This window comes from Procambarus clarkii, chromosome 16, assembly GCF_040958095.1.
Source record: "Procambarus clarkii isolate CNS0578487 chromosome 16, FALCON_Pclarkii_2.0, whole genome shotgun sequence".
Lineage (NCBI taxonomy): Eukaryota > Metazoa > Arthropoda > Malacostraca > Decapoda > Cambaridae > Procambarus > Procambarus clarkii.
Genome location: NC_091165.1, coordinates 24,702,381 through 24,721,517, shown reverse-complemented (window position 1 = coordinate 24,721,517; position 19,137 = coordinate 24,702,381). Strand labels below are relative to the sequence as shown.

General features: G+C 39.6%; 1 protein-coding gene across 1 annotated transcript; it reads left to right on the top strand.

Moving 5' to 3' along the window:
- On the top strand, positions 1 to 16,263 carry LOC123760038 (oplophorus-luciferin 2-monooxygenase non-catalytic subunit). The gene is made up of 8 exons (XM_045745419.2): positions 1 to 88; positions 1,228 to 1,296; positions 5,507 to 5,741; positions 8,511 to 8,679; positions 9,056 to 9,228; positions 10,295 to 10,440; positions 14,567 to 14,728; positions 16,046 to 16,263. Exons 1-8 carry the CDS (start codon positions 70 to 72, stop codon positions 16,165 to 16,167), a joined length of 1,095 nt encoding a protein of 364 aa, XP_045601375.2. The 5' UTR covers positions 1 to 69; the 3' UTR covers positions 16,168 to 16,263.
- The last annotated feature ends 2,874 nt before the right edge of the window (positions 16,264 to 19,137 follow it).

Here is a 19,137-nt window from a genome sequence, read left to right as displayed (position 1 = left end):
ACCGACACTCAGATATAAACAAGCAGACAGTCGCGTTCCACGTAAACACTGCCTCACCAACACGTTGAAATGATCAATTTGTCTTCAGGTAAGCCATTCTTCAGTGGTTGAAAATGCGTCCAATTAAGTCGTTTATAATTACTGACCGGCATGTCCATTACCATCCCACCGGCAAATCTAAGTAAACGACGTTGTCATAACAATGAATAAGTAATTATCAAAAGAAGGCTCCAAGCCGGGAAGGCTATGTAGCACCAGTGTGCTATTAGCAACGAATCAACGTTAATAAAGTTAATTAAACGCAATTAACGTCGATTAAACATTATTCGAACATTATTTGCATGATGGGTTACGAACCTAGCCTATTCCAAGCGAGCCCGTATACCTCTTATATGAGAAAGTTAAGTGCTCATTTCAGAGTACCATCACCCAACTGAGACGAAAATTGTTCGTATCCGCCCAGATAATAATGCAGCAGCAGTTCATCAAAAAGTGTGCAATGGACGAGTGAAGGCCACACTAGCGGTGGGTAAGTATGGCTGCGGCAGAAGTGATCTTCATGTGGTTTGAAGGGCATTGTGTGCCCTGAGGTGAGCCTTCCTCAATATTGGATCATGTGAAGGCAGTGTCAGCAACCCACTCTGATGACGAATGACTTCCCTGATATACACAGTACCACCACTAAGGACGCAGTGCATGTCAGGAGTCATCGTCAGTATTGTTCACGTGTCTCACTACCATTGTGATCACCTGCCGACATACAGTGTCCTAGGTTGGACGTATTAATAAAACGTGTGCAGGAATATACTCCACCCAGTATAATCAACGTTGCTCTTGGATATCGTGCTTATTGTACCCCAGTGAGAAACTTATAACACAAATTAATGTTAGAAAAAATGGCTGACTGTTTGCCCGAAAAACAAGAAACACGACCTTTGTATGAGGATGAGCTGAAAACAAATACCGGCCCGTAATGGGAAATGTGTCGTTTCAATAGGTTCGAATCCTTCTCATGGCTCCTACTGATTTTCTCATTACGAGAATTATCACATTATATAATGCGAGAATTATCACATTAATAAATTTAATGATTTCTTTTTGCATATGTTTTACCATTATTAATGTCTGCTCATTCTCGGTGATTTTCGAAGCAGCTCAAAGAAATTATTTAGTTCGTAGTACAGTTACAAAAATAGAGAGTGTAACAGCTTCTAATGATTGTTGCAGGTGTGAGGAGAGGACTGGCGTGCGTGGCGATGGTGGCTGTCTTGGTCGCAGCCTATCCGGACTACAATGGTAAGACCTAACTTTCCTATCCTCTGTGAAAAAGGCAGAGTTTACCGCCTTTTTAGCTAGGCATGCATAAAACCTCCCCTCCTCGAATTTACCATTATTATAATAATTAAGATTTGTTTAAATATATCTCGAAGTAGAGAAATGCCAAGTTGATAATCGTTTAATAATTAATTCATTTTATGGGGGACAGGAAGCCTATTTATATATATATATATATATATATATATTATTAAATATGACCGAAAAAGTAAGATTAATAATTCTAACACGAATTTTCTCAATCTTTCGTACATTACGCTTCACTGTTGGAGGTAAATCAAAAATCACTTCTCCAAAATTCATTTTTATTTCTAGTCTGACGCGACACGGGCGCGTTTCGTAAAACTTATTACATTTTCAAAGACTTCACAAATACACAACTGATTAGAACTTACGTCTCTCTGATATTATATCTACATTTGAGTGAGGTGGGAAGGGTGATGTGGCATTAACACAAGACAGAACAGGAGGGGATATTAATAGGGTATTAAAAGTATCAACACAAGACAGAACAGAAACAATGGGTATTGAATAGAAGTGTTTGTAGAAAGCCTATTGGTCCATATTTCTTGATGCTTCTATATTGGAGCGGAGTCTTGAGGTGGGTAGAATATAGTTGTGCAATAATTGGCTGTTGATTGCTGGTGTTGACTTCTTGATGTGTAGTGCCTCGCAAACGTCAAGCCGCCTGCTATCGCTGTATCTATCGATGATTTCTGTGTTGTTTACTAGGATTTCTCTGGCGATGGTTTGGTTATGGGAAGAGATTATATGTTCCTTAATGGAGCCCTGTTGCTTATGCATCGTTAAACGCCTAGAAAGAGATGTTGTTGTCTTGCCTATATACTGGGTTTTTTGGAGCTTACAGTCCCCAAGTGGGCATTTGAAGGCATAGACGACGTTAGTCTCTTTTAAAGCGTTCTGTTTTGTGTCTGGAGAGTTTCTCATGAGTAGGCTGGCCGTTTTTCTGGTTTTATAGTAAATCGTCAGTTGTATCCTCTGATTTTTGTCTGTAGGGATAACGTTTCTATTAACAATATCTTTCAGGACCCTTTCCTCCGTTTTATGAGCTGTGGGAAAGAAGTTTATGTAAAATAGTCTAATAGGGGGTATAGGTGTTGTGTTAGTTGTCTCTTCAGAGGTTGCATGGCTTTTCACTTTCCTTCTTATGATGTCTTCGATGAAACCATTGGAGAAGCCGTTATTGACTAGGACCTGCCTTACCCTACAGAGTTCTTCGTCGACTTGCTTCCATTCTGAGCTGTGGCTGAGAGCACGGTCGACGTATGCGTTAACAACACTCCTCTTGTACCTGTCGGGGCAGTCGCTGTTGGCATTTAGGCACATTCCTATGTTTGTTTCCTTAGTGTAGACTGCAGTGTGGAAACCTCCGCCCTTTTCCATGACTGTTACATCTAGAAAAGGCAGCTTCCCATCCTTTTCCGTCTCGTAAGTAAAACGCAGCATGGAACTCTGCTCAAATGCCTCCTTCAGCTCCTGCAGATGTCTGACATCAGGTACCTGTGTAAAAATGTCGTCAACATACCTGCAGTATATGGCCGGTTTCAAATTCATGTCGACTAAGACTTTTTGCTCGATGGTACCCATGTAGAAGTTTGCAAACAGTTCTAATCAGTTGTGTATTTGTGAAGTCTTTGAAAATGTAATAAGTTTTACGAAACGCGCCCGTGTCGCGTCAGACTAGAAATAAAAATGAATTTTGGAGAAGTGATTTTTGATTTACCTCCAACAGTGAAGCGTAATGTACGAAAGATTGAGAAAATTCGTGTTAGAATTATTAATCTTACTTTTTCGGTCATATTTAATAATATATGTCTACAGGAAAGACTGCTACCAAAATATACTAATATATATATACATATATATATATATATATATATATATATATATATATATATATATATATATATAATTTATGTTGTAGTGTATTGAGGTCCCCCCCCCCCCCATCAGTAGTTAGGTAACAACAGTTACCTATCAAATACCTTTTTGCCGCTAGGGGAGCAAAGACATTAAGTGAAAGGAAACGTGCTCAATCGTTTCTGTCCCGTCCAGGAATCAAATTCGGGATCCCTAAGTGCGAGTCAAGAACGAAGCCAATTGTACTATGAGATCTTATTAGGAAAACGGGGAGAATTTGGCAAGCCGCCGACTTCCTGTCTCCGTCGAGGCTGCTAGAGAAATAGTAAATTCAGTAGACACTATAATGGAGTTTGTGTAGCTTGTAATAACGTCAATATACTCTGAACCTGGTGTTACTGTACAATGTTCTTAGTTCTTTTTCATTAGACTACAGATGAGCCTCCTACCTGCCATAGTAACTAGGCTACAGCCATGATACCAGCTCTGGTACTGGTATACACCGCCCTGGCTCACGCACACCTTCAATATTTATTGTACATTTTAATTTATTACCTTTCACTGATTTAATGTAAATCCTCCGTCGGCAAAATTTGTATCTGGACACGATATTATTAATGAATTCTTCCAAATGGTCCTGCAGTATATAGTTTAAATTTTCAACTCGCAATCGAGGATCCCGGGTTCGACTTCTTGATGGGACAGATATGGATGATCACGTTTATTTTCACCTGACTGATTGATGAAGATTAAGCCACCCAAGAGGTGGCACGGGCATGAATAGTAATATTCTCAACAGTAATACTCTCACCTGATACCTCCGTCCATCTAGCAGTAAATAAGTTCTTGGATCTTGATTTCTTGTCTGGGCAGCGGTGAGAGACTGCAGGGTGATCGCGTGCAGAGTAGGCATCAGAGGTTTTCTGACTTGCAGATGGAGTAGTGGTGGTCCTCGGCGCAAAGGCGAGGATCCAACCAACCCTTCTGGACGGGTTGGTGGGATGGGAATACTTGTAGCATCTAAAGCACTGGTTTATCTTGTAGAAGAACTACATATTCACTCGGTATGGTAGAATCTGGATGCCAAAGCAGTAACCATGCGTGGTAGCCTGCGTAGCCGCGGCTAAGGTGGTGAGGATTAGCTTCAAGGTTGGTTTCTTGCTGTCAGTGCGCCTGCCGCAGAAGTCGCATTCGAATACTAGCATGTGCTCGTTTTCTACGTCGACGTTTTCTAGAATATCTACTATATTTCGATCCGCGATCCAATGGCCGATCTCGCTGACAAAGGCAGTTCGCGCAGCAAGGTACTGGCGTGGGAAGTTGAGAGGGAGGTGTGCTTGGCGAAGCTCAGTCGTACTTCAGCAGTTTTTTTTAGGTCTTCCTCGCTTGAGAGGTAGAGCACAATAGAGCACTTTCTCCATCATGACCAATGTCAATAGGTGTAACGCCCGCGACGTCTTTGAGGAGCTTCAGGAGGTCGGTCTTGGAGAATGAGTGGTCGCCCATGGGGGTATTCCTGACTTTGGAGCGTTTGTGACGCGTTGTAGCCATTCCCTCAACGGGTCGCAGTGGTGATGGGCAGGCAGCGATCGCTACCAGAGCGGCACGTCTGCTCTCGACGTGCCGCTCACACCTCTCGCCGCGCCGCCCACCCTCGATCGCTGAGGGCACGATTGCCCTCACGATCGCTGAGGGCGATCGTGATCCTGATCTTGATCTCGTGATCTGTGATTGTTTTCGTTTTTCCTGTGCCGTAAATTTCCTAATACTCTCATCAACAGCTACTCCCAGCCCTCTCATCAGTATAAGATGACATGTAATGAGGTTTAGGGACCCGTCCTCTAATTACGTCGCTTTTCGCTCGTATGCGCACTAAGGCTAAAAATCGCCCTACTAGAAAATGAAAGCGGCTCGCAAAAGTGACATACTGTCCCGTTTTCTGTATTGGGTCCTCTGGCTTAGTCGGTTAGGTTAGGAGAGGACACTTTAACGGTTTCCATGACGTTTTGAAACCTTAGGAGAACTTGCTGCTTTGGGTCCATTTCATTTGGAAAATTAATTTTTTTTTTTTTTAAATTTCAATACGGCGATTTCTGGCCGTAATACATACGAGCGAAAAGCGACATAATTTGTAAGAGGACGGGCTGCTCTTGTAACTCGTTTATCATCACAACCACATAAAAATATATTTAATATGTGAATTAGTAATAATAATACAAAAATCTAAATAATATTAATATACGTGACGTAATAATATCAATAACAACCTAGTCTGTATATTTCCCCACAGGCGAGAAAGGGAGAGCTTTCCCTTGTCCAAATGATGGTGACATCGATCCTTGTAAGTGTACCTACAATGGTACCACCTTCAGCCTCGACCTAACTTGCGATGGGCTGACGGACGAAGATCAGCTTGATCAAATCTTCTCCTCTGCTTTCCCCGTCAGAGCGTTCACTATGCTCACCCTCACAAACTCCAATATATCTAAGCTCAAAGAAAATGTGTTTCATACCATCAGTTTCGAGTAAGTCCAGTTGAACCTGTAAGACTGCTTTTGTTGATACTTGGTTGTTTGATTAATTGTCAGATGCTTGGCATATTGATTCACATTCAGATTGTTTTCCATGAGTAGACAAGCGAGGATCGAACCATCTTTACAAAATTCCTTCTCTACAACTGTACATCTTTAAGGCATATTATACACACACGTGCATTTACATATAGAATACACCAACTAATATTTAAATTACTGTTGTGGTGTTGTCCTTTGTCACATTATCCATCACGTGGTGTTTTCCGCTATACAGTATAAGTTGGATTATTAGAGATTCGAACTCGGGCCTCAAATGTACGAGATGGTTGTCCTACCAACCAGACCACGGGTGCTCGCAATAAACAAGCATCTCAGAAGTAACTAACTGGTATCCGATGATCCAAGTGAATGAAGTGCAATAACAAACGCTATTGTGGATTGCATCTTATACAGTATAGCTGCTTCAAAAATTTGGTTCATTTTTTGTCAGAATCAGCTTCAACTATTCTGAGTTTTAGTTGAGCTGTGTTTCACACCTCTGCGATGTAATATAAAGAAAAGGAACGAAACAAACTTAAAAAAAAAACTATTATTGGGCTCGGAGAGTACATCTACAAATTGAACTCTAAAAACTGAGATGATGTGAGGAAGGAGAGAAGTCGCAGCTCTGAGGTAATTGAGAGGCTCCTGGGGCAATTAAGGTATGTTATTGTGGAGATCCAAGAAAGGAAAACACAACAGTAGGGCAGATGGACAAGCATATAGCGGTGAGAAATCAGAAAATTCAGAAAACAATTGGAAAATAACAGATAAGGGAAGAGGAAGCAAATGTGAGTGAAGGCAGGCGGAGAAACTGGCAATTATTTTTTTTTATTTATCAGGGGAAAGCGCCAAGCCATTACGATTTTATAGCACTGGGAAGGGGTCAGGATAAGGATTTGGGATGGGACGGAGGGGAAGGAATGGTGCCCAACCACTTGCACGGTCGGGGACTGAACGCCAACCTGCAGGAACCGAGACCGTCGCTCTACCGTCCACCCCAAGTGGCTAGGCGGAGAAACTGGCAAGCCCATGAAGGTTATCTTGAGATGATTTCGGGGCTTAGCTTCCCCGCGGCCCGGTCCTCGACCAGGCCTCCTTTTTGTTTCACACCCCCAGAAAGCAGCCTGTATCAGCTGTCTAACTCCAAGGTACCTATTTACTGCTAGGTAACAGGGGCATCAGGGTGAAATAAACAACTCGGAACCTCAGGACTACGAATCCGAAGCGCTGTCCACTCAGCTATCAGGCGCTCCTGACAGCTGATGAAGGGAGAAGCTTTAGAACTAGAGGTAGGGAGGGTAATCAATTCAGTTGTGTTTGAAGCTGCTAAGATTAAGCAGGCTGTACTATGCATTAGATCAGATACAATTATAATTATATAATATGAAGAGGCATATATCTATTATTATTTAAATACTGAAAGAGGCGAAGGAACGTATGTTCTTAGGTATGAGAGGCATTATAGGAAGAAGAAGAAAACAAGATCTTGAAGGGACTCTGGGTAAATAATGCTTACCCTGAAATAGAAAATCATTATAGTATCAGAAAGGATATGCACACCCAGTTCAGGTAGTGTCTCAGACTAGCGCAATGATAACATTCATATTGGTCGAGCCCAAAATGATAAGTTGGAGGCCACACAAATACAAAGAAGTATATATAAATAAGGACATGTTAAAGGAAGAGAGAGATTAAGAAAGAAAGAGATCTTGAAGATAACTCCTAGAGTATGGAGAAAAAAAAGACAAAGCAAGAGATGAAAATCTGAGAATGCAAGCAGGTCTCTTTCAATAAAAATCTTCCTTTCCCTACAGCAACACGCTTGTCCCAACCTCAGCAGCCTATTTCACCTAATCCTCCAATGGTTTGAACTGGAATGATTCACAGGGTAGACCAACTCATACTTCAATCCCTCCCAACTACCAGATAGTCAGGAAAGAAATATAATGAAGTGGACAGAGTGGCACTTACGACAGTTACTGTGGAGTTTCTGAGAAAATACATATAACAAATATAGATACACAATACTATATAATAGGTATACTAACTATAGATAACAAGATATAATGGCAGTGGTCATATCCAACCCCCAGTAGAAAACTCAGGAGCATGTGTAATGACAGCAATGACAACTGTGTGAACGCCATATAGTGGCAGGAAGAGTGTCTTATCGCCCCAATGGTAAAACACACTCCTCTTGCCAGATATTGGGACTTATATGGCTAAATTAGATCGTTGAGAAGACATTTTGAGAAGAATTTCAGTGTACGAGCCTGCCTGGCCATCTGATGGTTTATAATAGGAAATGTGTTTTGTATGTGTAGGGCATCTGTATTGTGACAGCCTAATGTATTTTGGTACCGTTTTAATATTTTGATTATAGATGAATTGGTAACAATTAATAGTTAAGATCTACTGTCATGTGTTGTTTGATGCAATGACTATTCACTTGCCTTTCTTATCTTATTTACATTCAAAACTGTGTATTGTGATTAGACTCAGCAATTTCTTTATTTTATCCACTCCACTTATTTGCGACTAACGCCTTTTTGCGACTCCTATTCTTTTTGACATCCCTGTGACTAATTTGTCCCCAGTTTCCATCTATGTCAACTCAAAGTGTATGTGTGTGTGTATATTCGTCTGTGACCGTCATCTTATTATCTACCATCATGTACTTGTGGAAAATACCCAGCAACTACATGTCATATTCAACAGGGTAATAATGTTGATCAACAACCAACTGGAGACAGTGGACTCCAAGGCACTGAGTTCCTCCTACAGTACCCTTCAGAGCTTCTTCCTCACCCAAATAGGTGGCGAGACATTATCGTTGACTATTAATGATGACCTTCAGCAGTTCAAGATTCTAACTACTATTTACATTGTAAGTACTGTAGTACCTTTCGCGCAAATAAAAGTTCGGTTCACGCAACATTTACACGGGTATACATTACGAAAATAATAACTGTAAACTGATAAACAATTTTGTTTATCTGTTCACATCCAAATTCTACAGATATGATTATTGTTTAGATAAAACGAATATCACAAAACTACCAAAATTATGGTAAATATCATACATTCATCTCTTAATAATTTAAAAATACGACCTAATACATACTTTTCACTCATATTTTAAAATAAACAGCAAAATATTCAAAGGACATAGCCTCCTCAAATATTCTCCCCCCTCTCCCGTCACCCGCGATTTAAAATGGTAGACATTGAAATATAATATTCGTCTTTCTATCCATAATCAGGCTGGCCCGTATAATAACGTACCCACCCTGACGTCCGCCACACTCACAACTGCCATCCTTAATGTGTACGAGTTGACGGAGCTGCCACCGGAAACGTTCACCGCTGCTACAGCCCTCGAAACAATCATAATGGAAGACACCAAATTAGACACAATTCAGAAAGACACCTTCTCGTGAGTAAAAGCTCGGTGTTGGACTTGATCATCACTGCTACCGCTACACACCATTGCAGATTATTCATTATAGTTATGAGCTTTATTTACCAGTAAAGATAAGTACAATTTTCAGAATTATTTCCCAGTAAAGGTCAATACATTTTTCAGCATTATTCACCAGTGAAGATCAATATAATTTTCTGCACTATTCACCAGTTAAGATTATTCATCACAAATTTCAGCATTACACACCAATAAAGAGCATTCATCAGGGTATTCATCATTAGTTACCAGGGAAAATCATTCATAAGTGTCCTCAGGACTGATTTTGACTCAAACATTTTGTTGTTCTACTGGAGAATTTATGATCTTCAAAATTCTATTTCAATGGCAAAATTTAACTCTTTCTCAGGTTGCATAAGTTCATTATTTAAAGCCAGTTTCTTGAAAATATGTGACCCTTATCTGCTAAATAAATATTTAATATACAGCATTTATTGAAATCTATTTGTGAAATGGCAATGGTATATCTCGTGCAACCCGTTCTCGCACTTTCGTGCAGTCAATATTGACTTATAAAATACGTGCATATGTGACATACTAAACATACTAGTTTACCTTGAAAAGCTTCATAGAAAACACCGACCTTACCTAACCTTCTTAGTATGTTAAGATAAGCATCTTAATGCTTCGTAATTACAATTATTACTTATCCTATTATAGATATAGGTTATCCTATTATAGATATAGGTTATCCTATTATAGATATAGGTTAAGTAATAATTGTAATTACGAAGCAATAAGTTGCTTATCTTAACATACTAAGAAGGTTAGGTAAGGTCGGTGTTTTCTATGAAGCTTTTCAAGGTAAACTAGTATGTTTAGTATGTCACATATGCACGTATTTAATAAGTCAATATTGACTATAAGAAAGTGCGAGAACGGGTTGTCTCGTGTGCACAGTAATTTATAATTTCGAAATAGTCTTTTGTCAGAAATATGCGAATTCTTGACAGCAACGACTAAACATGGTTTGTCCGTGGACATCTGAATCATATAAAAAAAAATCTTGTAAAATTTGCAGGTCACTCAAATCACTGAAAAACTTAACATTAACCGGCGCCAACATAAACACCCTGACAGCGTCTTCCATGGCCTTCAGTTCTAGCCTCACGCTTCTAGACCTTCATTTGAACAACATAAAAACTATCGAGGAAACAGCATTCCAAGGTATATTTCACTGTATAAGAATATTTAATTTTGTGTACACTATTGTTGTCAGTGATCTTAATACCGGGTGAATGTTGTTTAATTCTAATTTAGAGTGAAGTTATAACCATTAATGTTCTATTTCTGTATACAGAGGAATCAAAAGCTCCAGGTGTGGATAGAATGATTCAAAATCGTAAAGGAACTGACCGATGAATTGTTTCTGCCACTGAAACTTACAATAAGACAATCTCTGGAAAAAGTTCCCCCTTAGAATGGAAATGTGGAAATGGCCTTCCTGTCATCAAGAAAGGCAGTAAAGGTTTAGCAAAAAACTGCAGACCAATCAGCCAAACTTTACATTTCCGTATACTCATCTCACAGTGCAGAATCTTGTTAAACCAATACAACACGGTTTTGTAAACAAAAAATTCCCGCCTAACTAACCCGCTAACATTTTTGAAAATGAGAACCAAGGACTTTCAGTAGACGTAGTTCATATAATTTTGAAGTTTTATACAAGAAAAAAAATAGACGTAGTGTACGTGAACTTCTCTAAAGATCTGATTATGTACCACGTGAAAGACTACCAGAGAAACTGCAAGCACATGCAATAAACGAAAAATACTAGAATAGATAAAACAATGGTTAAAACTAAGAGAGCGAACGGTCGTCCAAATGGAAATTAACCTTACTGAAAAAAACATAAAACGCCTTTTACTGATGGGTCCATGATGGCTCGAGCTATGCAGTTACCTGTACTGCTCCACCCAATTCAATCTAAGACAGGCACTTGTGAGTCATTGTAAATCTAGAGGAGTAGAGGCCAAAACTTGGCCAACTCTTACAATAGGGAATCATACAGTATACAATCATATAGTAGGGAATACTAGATCACCTTAATCAAGAAAAGGCGACTACATCTGTTTTTTCTTGGCACTACAGCAGTGCAGCGGTGTTTAGTATCTAAGAATGGTTTGGGGGGGGGGGGGAATCTGCCTGAGCTGGTGGTTGTATTTTGTGGCAAGCTGTAGGGTGATGGTTTGGGTAAAGTCTGCTAAGTATTTATTTAGTTGTTTCTCCAGTATCAGTTCTATTGTGTTGTTTATGCAAATGGTAGTTGTATTTGGTCGGATTGCACTTTCTGTAGATGTGGATGGGGTACGTGTTGGATCAGTCTCGGAGGTGGGTTTGATTTGTTGTGTTAAGAATTTAGTTAGGAAACTGTCCAGTGTCTTTTCTATTGTATTTTCAATGCCAGTTTGGATGAGATTGCATTTTTGTGAATTGTCGTCTAGGGGTGTAGGATAGTTAGTGACATTTGGTATGTGCAAACTTAGTTGCTAGGTGATTAGTGGTGATTGGTTAAGGACTAAGTAGTGTTGCTTCAGTGCGATACTGTATTCCATGTTGGTGTTGGAGTCCTAATAGTAATTTTAGCTGCTATGTATTAAGGACATTGTTCAGATTTAATTTCCACATTTAATGTCTTTTTGCGCATCCTTTAGAGGTATGGTCAAATTCTTTACATCTAAAGCACTGAGCTGGACGTGGTATGTATACTTCTAGTTAATGAACCTGATCAGGTGAAAAGTAGACTAGAAAGGGAAGTATAGGACTGTGACTATCACTCATTTCTACGTCTGCTTTACGCATAAATCTGTTAACTCCGTACATTTGAATGTCATCTGCTTGAAGTTGTGCTCTGATGTCTCCACTAATGTCTAGAACATATCTGGTTATATATTTTCGTAATCTGTCGCCTAATGGTTTGTAGCATCGCACTTTGTATCCACGGATTTCAGTAATACCAGAAAGCTCTATAGTTCCTCGATGTGGTTGTGGGCCACTGCGATTAAGTTCTTTGGCTTGTTGAGTTTTATATCGTGCACTTCGGTCTTAGGAATTTAAGGGGTATCTTAGGAATTTCATTGTATATGAAGCTTTGTGTCCTATTATCAAAAACACTCTTATCTGTAGATGCATTTCCATCAAAGGAAATAATGAAGGTTTTCAAAACAAGATAATTTAGCCTACCTTGGTTGAGCGATGGATGTTGGTACTCGGGCCGCGAGGGGCCAGGATGGTCTCTGTTTACCTTCAGACACTAGCGGCGCTTCGCTTCTAATCTCTTTGCTCTTCAGGAAATCGCCTCCTTCATCCTCCTGAGAATGCAGAAGACCACCAGTATCCGAATGCGTGCAATGTATCGGTGGTTTCTTTGAATCCTCAGCGGTAGCGTGGTTTTCAATCGGAGAGGCGCTGCGCGTGCCCCCTACGCCGTCGCCATGTTGAGCCTCTTTCGAGGCTCCGGTACCCAGGTGGTGTTCTGACGCAACTCGGCCTGAAGGCTCGTTAAGCGGAGGCCAATCCCCAAGACGCATTCATCAATTTTAACGTATTATGTATTAAAAATAGATTTCTTATCATACGAATTAATATTATTATATATTAGTTCTATGTATAGTTAGGCATAGGTTAGGTTAGGTGTTTAGGTTCTGTTGACAATTATTTGTATTTGAATTACGTGGGTGAAGCATTTACAGAATTGCAATTCGAACACGATGTAAGCGAATACTGCTCGAGGAATGGTCAAACGTCATCAATTTGCAAGTCATGGGTAAAGTGCTTTTTATTCACTAATGATGGGTTTAGCAGCTGAATTAACCAGCCTTCAACTTTTGTTGAAGATGATTGGCTGACTAACACGTGAACAGCCTCATGACCCGGTGATTCATTAATTTGAGTTATTCGTTGTCTCATTGCCTATGCTTTCTTTACCTTGCTGATTGTTTTACCTCTCCTACCATTCTGGCGGCCTTTTCTTGGTCAAGATGATCAAATATCTCCTACTCCTTGCGCCTCTGAACATTTTGTTCAGAGGTGGACATATTGTGCACTATGAGATGAGCATACAGAAATGTTAAGTTTAGCCGATTGTTTGGAGGTGGACGTATTTTAGTCTCTGGTCCCCGGTAGGGTTACATTGACTTGCAAGGGCCTGGCGTGGATTGAATTGGCACCCTCTCAGAAATGTTGAGTCGAACACCATAAGATTCCGTCTTGGACCCAACCCTTATATACGATGTAAATTAGAAAATTCCAAACTAAATCATCAGATTTGCAAATGACACTAAGATCTATGGTAAAGTGGGAAGCAAAAACTGTACTGAAGCCTTGCAAAGTGAACTATTTTAACTCCACAAAATGGTCGGGAAACTTGCAAAACATTTAATGCCTTACATTATTAACTTAGCAAAACACATCATAACTACTACACCACGACCATGCAGTAGAGTGACAAGAAAAGGACCTAGAAGTTATGATCCACTAATCATTGCTCAGCTAGTAGGAATAGCATGAAAAGGCCTACCATATCTGTTAGGAATAACCAAACGATTTTTTACTTTAAGAAAAATAAAATGGTTCTTTATCTGTAATTTTGTACTGGTTCTGTATCTTTATCTTTGGTGCGCTTCCCCTCCCCCTCACATCTGGACTACTGTATCCAAACATACAGAGTTCATCTTTCAAAGGACATATCTGTTCTGGAAAAAAATTCTATGCATAGCGACAAAAAATCATCCCAGATCTAAGCCAACTAACTCTCACACAGGAATGGTCGAGGGCCTCAAGACTAACAACACTATACACACAACAGGGTTGATCTCATCGAGACCTTTAAAATACTAGACAAATTATAAAATATTAATTCAGACCTCATTTTTAATTAAAAGATCCAGAGTAACTCACACGTACAGGGGAAACAGTTTCATACTCAATAAACCACAATGTAGGACAGAAAACAGAAAATGGATTATATCAGTAATTTACATCAGTAACTGTTTGTTGGTGAGAAAACAGGTATTAGAAAACAAAAGTGTGCAATGAAAATATATTATTATAATTATGAAGATATTGTACGATGACTAGCAAATTTATCCTTTAATGGATATACCAACCTATCAAGTGTTTTAGTCGATATAAAAAAAATTTGTCAATGACGAATTTAACATATATGCCCAATATTTTTTACATCTGATATGAAGATTTATTTACTGACTATTAATTCCAAATTTCCTTACTTCTACTGTACTAAGATTTATAAGTTTATGAAGGTTTTCACACTTTCTATCATTTCTCACAGGAATATCAGGAAACGTGAATATCAAGCTAAACAAAAATAGCCTCGTAGAGTTGACGGAGCAACCTTTCTTAGAGCTGCTGAAGAACACAACAGGAAGCATCGACGTGTCAGACAACCCACTAACATGTGGCTGTGACCTCAGATGGCTCGTCAGCCTCACAGGTACCAACTGCCACCTCATTCTCCACCACCCCGCCCCCCTCCTCATCTACGACCACCACCACCTCTTTGTGGTGGTGGTGGAGTTACCTAATGCTTACCTATCAGTGACTGCAGGGAAGTAAGATCTAGACTTTATTCCCTGCTTAGTAGCTTTCTTGTACCTGTTGAGTTATAATTTAACACGCCTGACGTTCAATTTTTTTGTCAAATCTTGCCCTAAAGTTGTGTACAGAGGTGGCTTCTACAATTTCTTCTTTCAGTGCACTACACTTGTTGACCATCCATATAGGATATGAGAATGTCCTTACATTTCTTCGACTTATTTACGATTCCAGCTTTCATCAAATTCCTCTTGTCCTACTTTGACTCAATTTAAAGAGGCTATCTTCATCTAACTTGCGTGGATATAATTTCATAACTATCACCAGAGGCACACATCAACAGGATAAGATCAGCAGTATATGCGAAGCTGGAAATCATTAGTGTGTCATTTAAAAAGTTTAAGGACTATTTTTAGTCAATATACACAGTCTACGTTAAACCGATATTGGAATATATAAAACACAAAACTAAAATTTAAAAAATTAAAGATTCACAACAAGAATAATGTCAGAACTATAAGGGTTAAGTTACGAGGATAGGTCAAGGAACTATCACAACCCTCAAGAAGAAAAAACTGAAGGGATATGATCACAACATACAAGATACTGAGAATAACCACGGTGGACAAAGAAAACTATTTAAATTGAGAGAAAGTAGGATAAGAGAACATAGATGGAACCTGGAAACGTAAATAAGACGAAGGAAATGCTCTTACCTTGTATGGGTGGTGAACAAGTAGCATGCACTAAAATAAGTTGTGGAAGCCGCCTCCATCCATAATCTTAAGGACAGATACGACAAGAAATCTGAACGGCAGGAGAATTAATTATACTGCAAGAGGTTTAACAAAGACTAAAGTAGGCAGGGGCATAAATAAATAAACCCTACTTCCCCACAGTCACTATCAGGTACAGTACCTGATTAATTAATACCTTATCCTCTACCACCACCAGCACCTCACTCAACCACCAACTCCTCATATTCCACAACCATCACCTCTACCACCAGCACCTCGACGTTCCCCTCCACCATGAAAACCTCCTCGTTTATAAGAATTAATTCAAATTCAAAAGATTATGTGGAAGATATAAAACTTTTGTTCCAACAGTGTTTTTGTCTCAATGATTGTTATTAACTATAACATTTATGACCATTATTAATAGTAACAATGTAATAATAACCTTTGTGTCTTTACCTATTTTTATTTGCGTTCAGATCTTGATTGGGCTCGACTAGTGGGACTTAACTCAGCTTGTGACATTGATGGGACTTACGACAAAGACACACTACTGGACTTCCTGGAGTACCAGTGTAGCACTCCAGTCCCGTCTTCCTGATGCAGGCGTCAGCCATCTTATACGTGGGCATATTTGTATCTGTTCGTCCCATATGGCTTTAAAAATAAAGTATGTTAATAAATATCCATTTCTATACAGAGCACTTTCAATATCCACCATTTACGACTGTGTAAGTACCAGTCTTATTATAGCGTCTTGTTATCCTCAGATTTCTAATGCATTGCCAACAAGAAGGCTTCAGAGAGTTGCAACAAATAGTAATTAGATATATGAGTGAGTTAGGGTGGATATAAATTCGCTTCGAAGGGGCCAATATAGACCTCCTAAAGTTCCTTCTTTATGTTCTCATCCTCATCGGAGGCTGCAACTCTACCTTTGCTCAAGGCCGAGATTAACAACTTGATGTTTTCATATTCCCTGAGAAGCACGAAGTCAGTGAGTCTTTATTGCTGTCCTACATTTCTTAATATTATTTGTGCGGGAATATAGAGTTTGGGTAAGATCGCTGGAGTAAGTTAATGGTTTAAGTTGGTAGCCAGAGGTCGTAAATTGATAAGTTATAGGGTATAACTTATGAAGGAGAAATAGCGAGCTCAACGGCTTCAATGATGTTGGGTAGTTCGATAGGTGGTACTCTCATCAGCTGCTAGCTGATCACTAAGGACAGAATTAATAATTACACTACCCTCATTTTGCGCAGGAACATTGAAGGTGTTACACGGTGTTAATTAAATTACACGGTGTTTTTCATCGCAGAGGCCATGAGAAAACTCATGCATGCCAACAGGTGACAGAGATAGAGCAATAACAAATAGTGACCCCACACCCCCACCCAACCTTGGACCTATGACAAGAGAAGAAAGTTACAATAATTAGTTATCAGCAAGGTCAGTGATAACTGGGGCGAGCAGGGGTAGTACAAGTCCTTCCTCAGTCCCATGGGAATTTTGTTTGTACTTCAAAAAGTAAAATATATTTCTTTTCACATTTGTTTTTGTTTGTATATATATATTTTTTCTTATATCACAGGATTTAGTGCTAATCGAGTTGAACTGTCTTTATGCGAGAGCTTTGACTGTATCTGTCAGCAAACCAGTAGTTTCATTTTGTAGAATGTAGATGGTTTCCCTATGCTGGAACTTGTAAGGGAATGTTCATTTCATCGCCAAACCTAATTTGTGCTCATTTTCAAAGTACAGGCAAACCTTAAACATCTTTAATTGTAATGTATTGGAAAATTTATTGGAAATCCAATTTTTCCAAAATATGTCCCCTTTTTGACATTATACCACCAAATTCACTGCATTTTTCTTATATCAAATGATACATTACATGTTTATGTGTTTTTAGACACACATACTATATAAACAATGAATCTGGTGAGGTATAAGTATTATTTGCAATGTATAAATGTACAAAAAAATGTTTTTTTTTTTTTTACTGAACAGTATTTACAGTGCAATAATGCCTCTCTTGAGGCAGGAGAGGCAATACTAGTGCTGAGGCCAACTGAGAGTGCCTCTCACACTGTGCTGTAACAGCACACGATTAACCCCACACAAACAGCATCGTCCAGCTGGTCATATTTACTTAGTCGCAACGTTTTCCATCATTACTCCTTCCAAAACACTAGTACCAATTCCACACTCCTCTGCCAAATGTTGTTGTTGTTTAAGATTCTGCTACTGGGAACAAAAAGTTCCAAGTAGCACGGGCTATGGTGAGCCCGTAGTGGACTTACCTGGCACAGGAGCGGGGCTGTAACTACCCTCCTCTGCCAAATGTTTGCCCGCCAGACTTATCCATGGTAAGGAACTTCCTTACCTTGGATAAAAAGGCAAGAGTTATTAATAAAACCAAAGCATTAATAACTCTGCCTTTTTTATCCATGGTAAGGAAGTTCCTTTTACCCTGTCCTGCTCCACCCTTACCATTCTTGTGGAGTGATACGGTGAAAAGGTTTTGAAATATTTCAAGAGTTAAACAGCTGAAATGGCAGTAAGTATACTGCGTAGCCCGGGCAGGTTAATATCGCAATCGCTATGTATAATCTACCTACAGGCGGGATGCCATACCACAGTGGAGGACTAAGACGCGTACGGAACCCTTCCTTTAGTAAGGTAGTATTTAGTGACAGGGAGGCATATGGATAAAATATAAAGTTTTGCACAAATACAAGTCCACATTTAGTCCCATTGAAAATGAGGTAAAGTGAAAGGGAAGCCAAGAAAAAAAAGGACAACGTAAGCTGTCCGAAGCCTAAAATAGGTTATCTTGAGATGATTTCGGGGCTTTAGTGTCCCCCGCGGCCCGGTCCTCGACCAGGCCTCCACCCCCAGAAGCAGCCCGTGACAGCTGACTAGCACCCAGGTACCTATTTTACTGCTAGGTAATAGGGGCATAGGGTGAAAGAAACTCTGCCCATTGTTTCTCGCCGGCGCCCGGGATCGAACCCGGGACCACAGGATCACAAGTCCAGCGTGCTGTCCGCTCGGCCGACCGCCTCCCTAATCTCTCCCTAGGTAATCATAGGTTAGGTCAAGTTGTTGAAAAATTAAAACAAATTTATATAATGTAGAATTGTATCTATTTAGGCCTTGGATATATTACGTGCCCTACATTTTTTTCCTTCAAATATTCCCTCCATTTTACCTCATTTTCAAAAGAAAAATGTGGACTGATAAAAGTGAAAGTACATACTTGTCCATGTACTGTATTGTTGATGTGACGACTTATATTGAATTTTGTAACTAGCTCATCAAGATTGTAACTTGCTTAGCTAAATGAATTGTGAGGTTCAGTCCCTGAGCCCATTATGTGCCTCTGTAACCCTTTCCACTACCGCCCTCAAGATGGGTATGGGGTGCATAATAAATGAACTAACCTAAACTACTGTATCTTACTAGAGGATTGAAATATAAGTTTTAACCAGAGGGACAATTGAACGTAAAACCTACATAGGTACTGGGAACAAGGTCACTGATTACCTACAAGCCCGAGCTGTTAGTG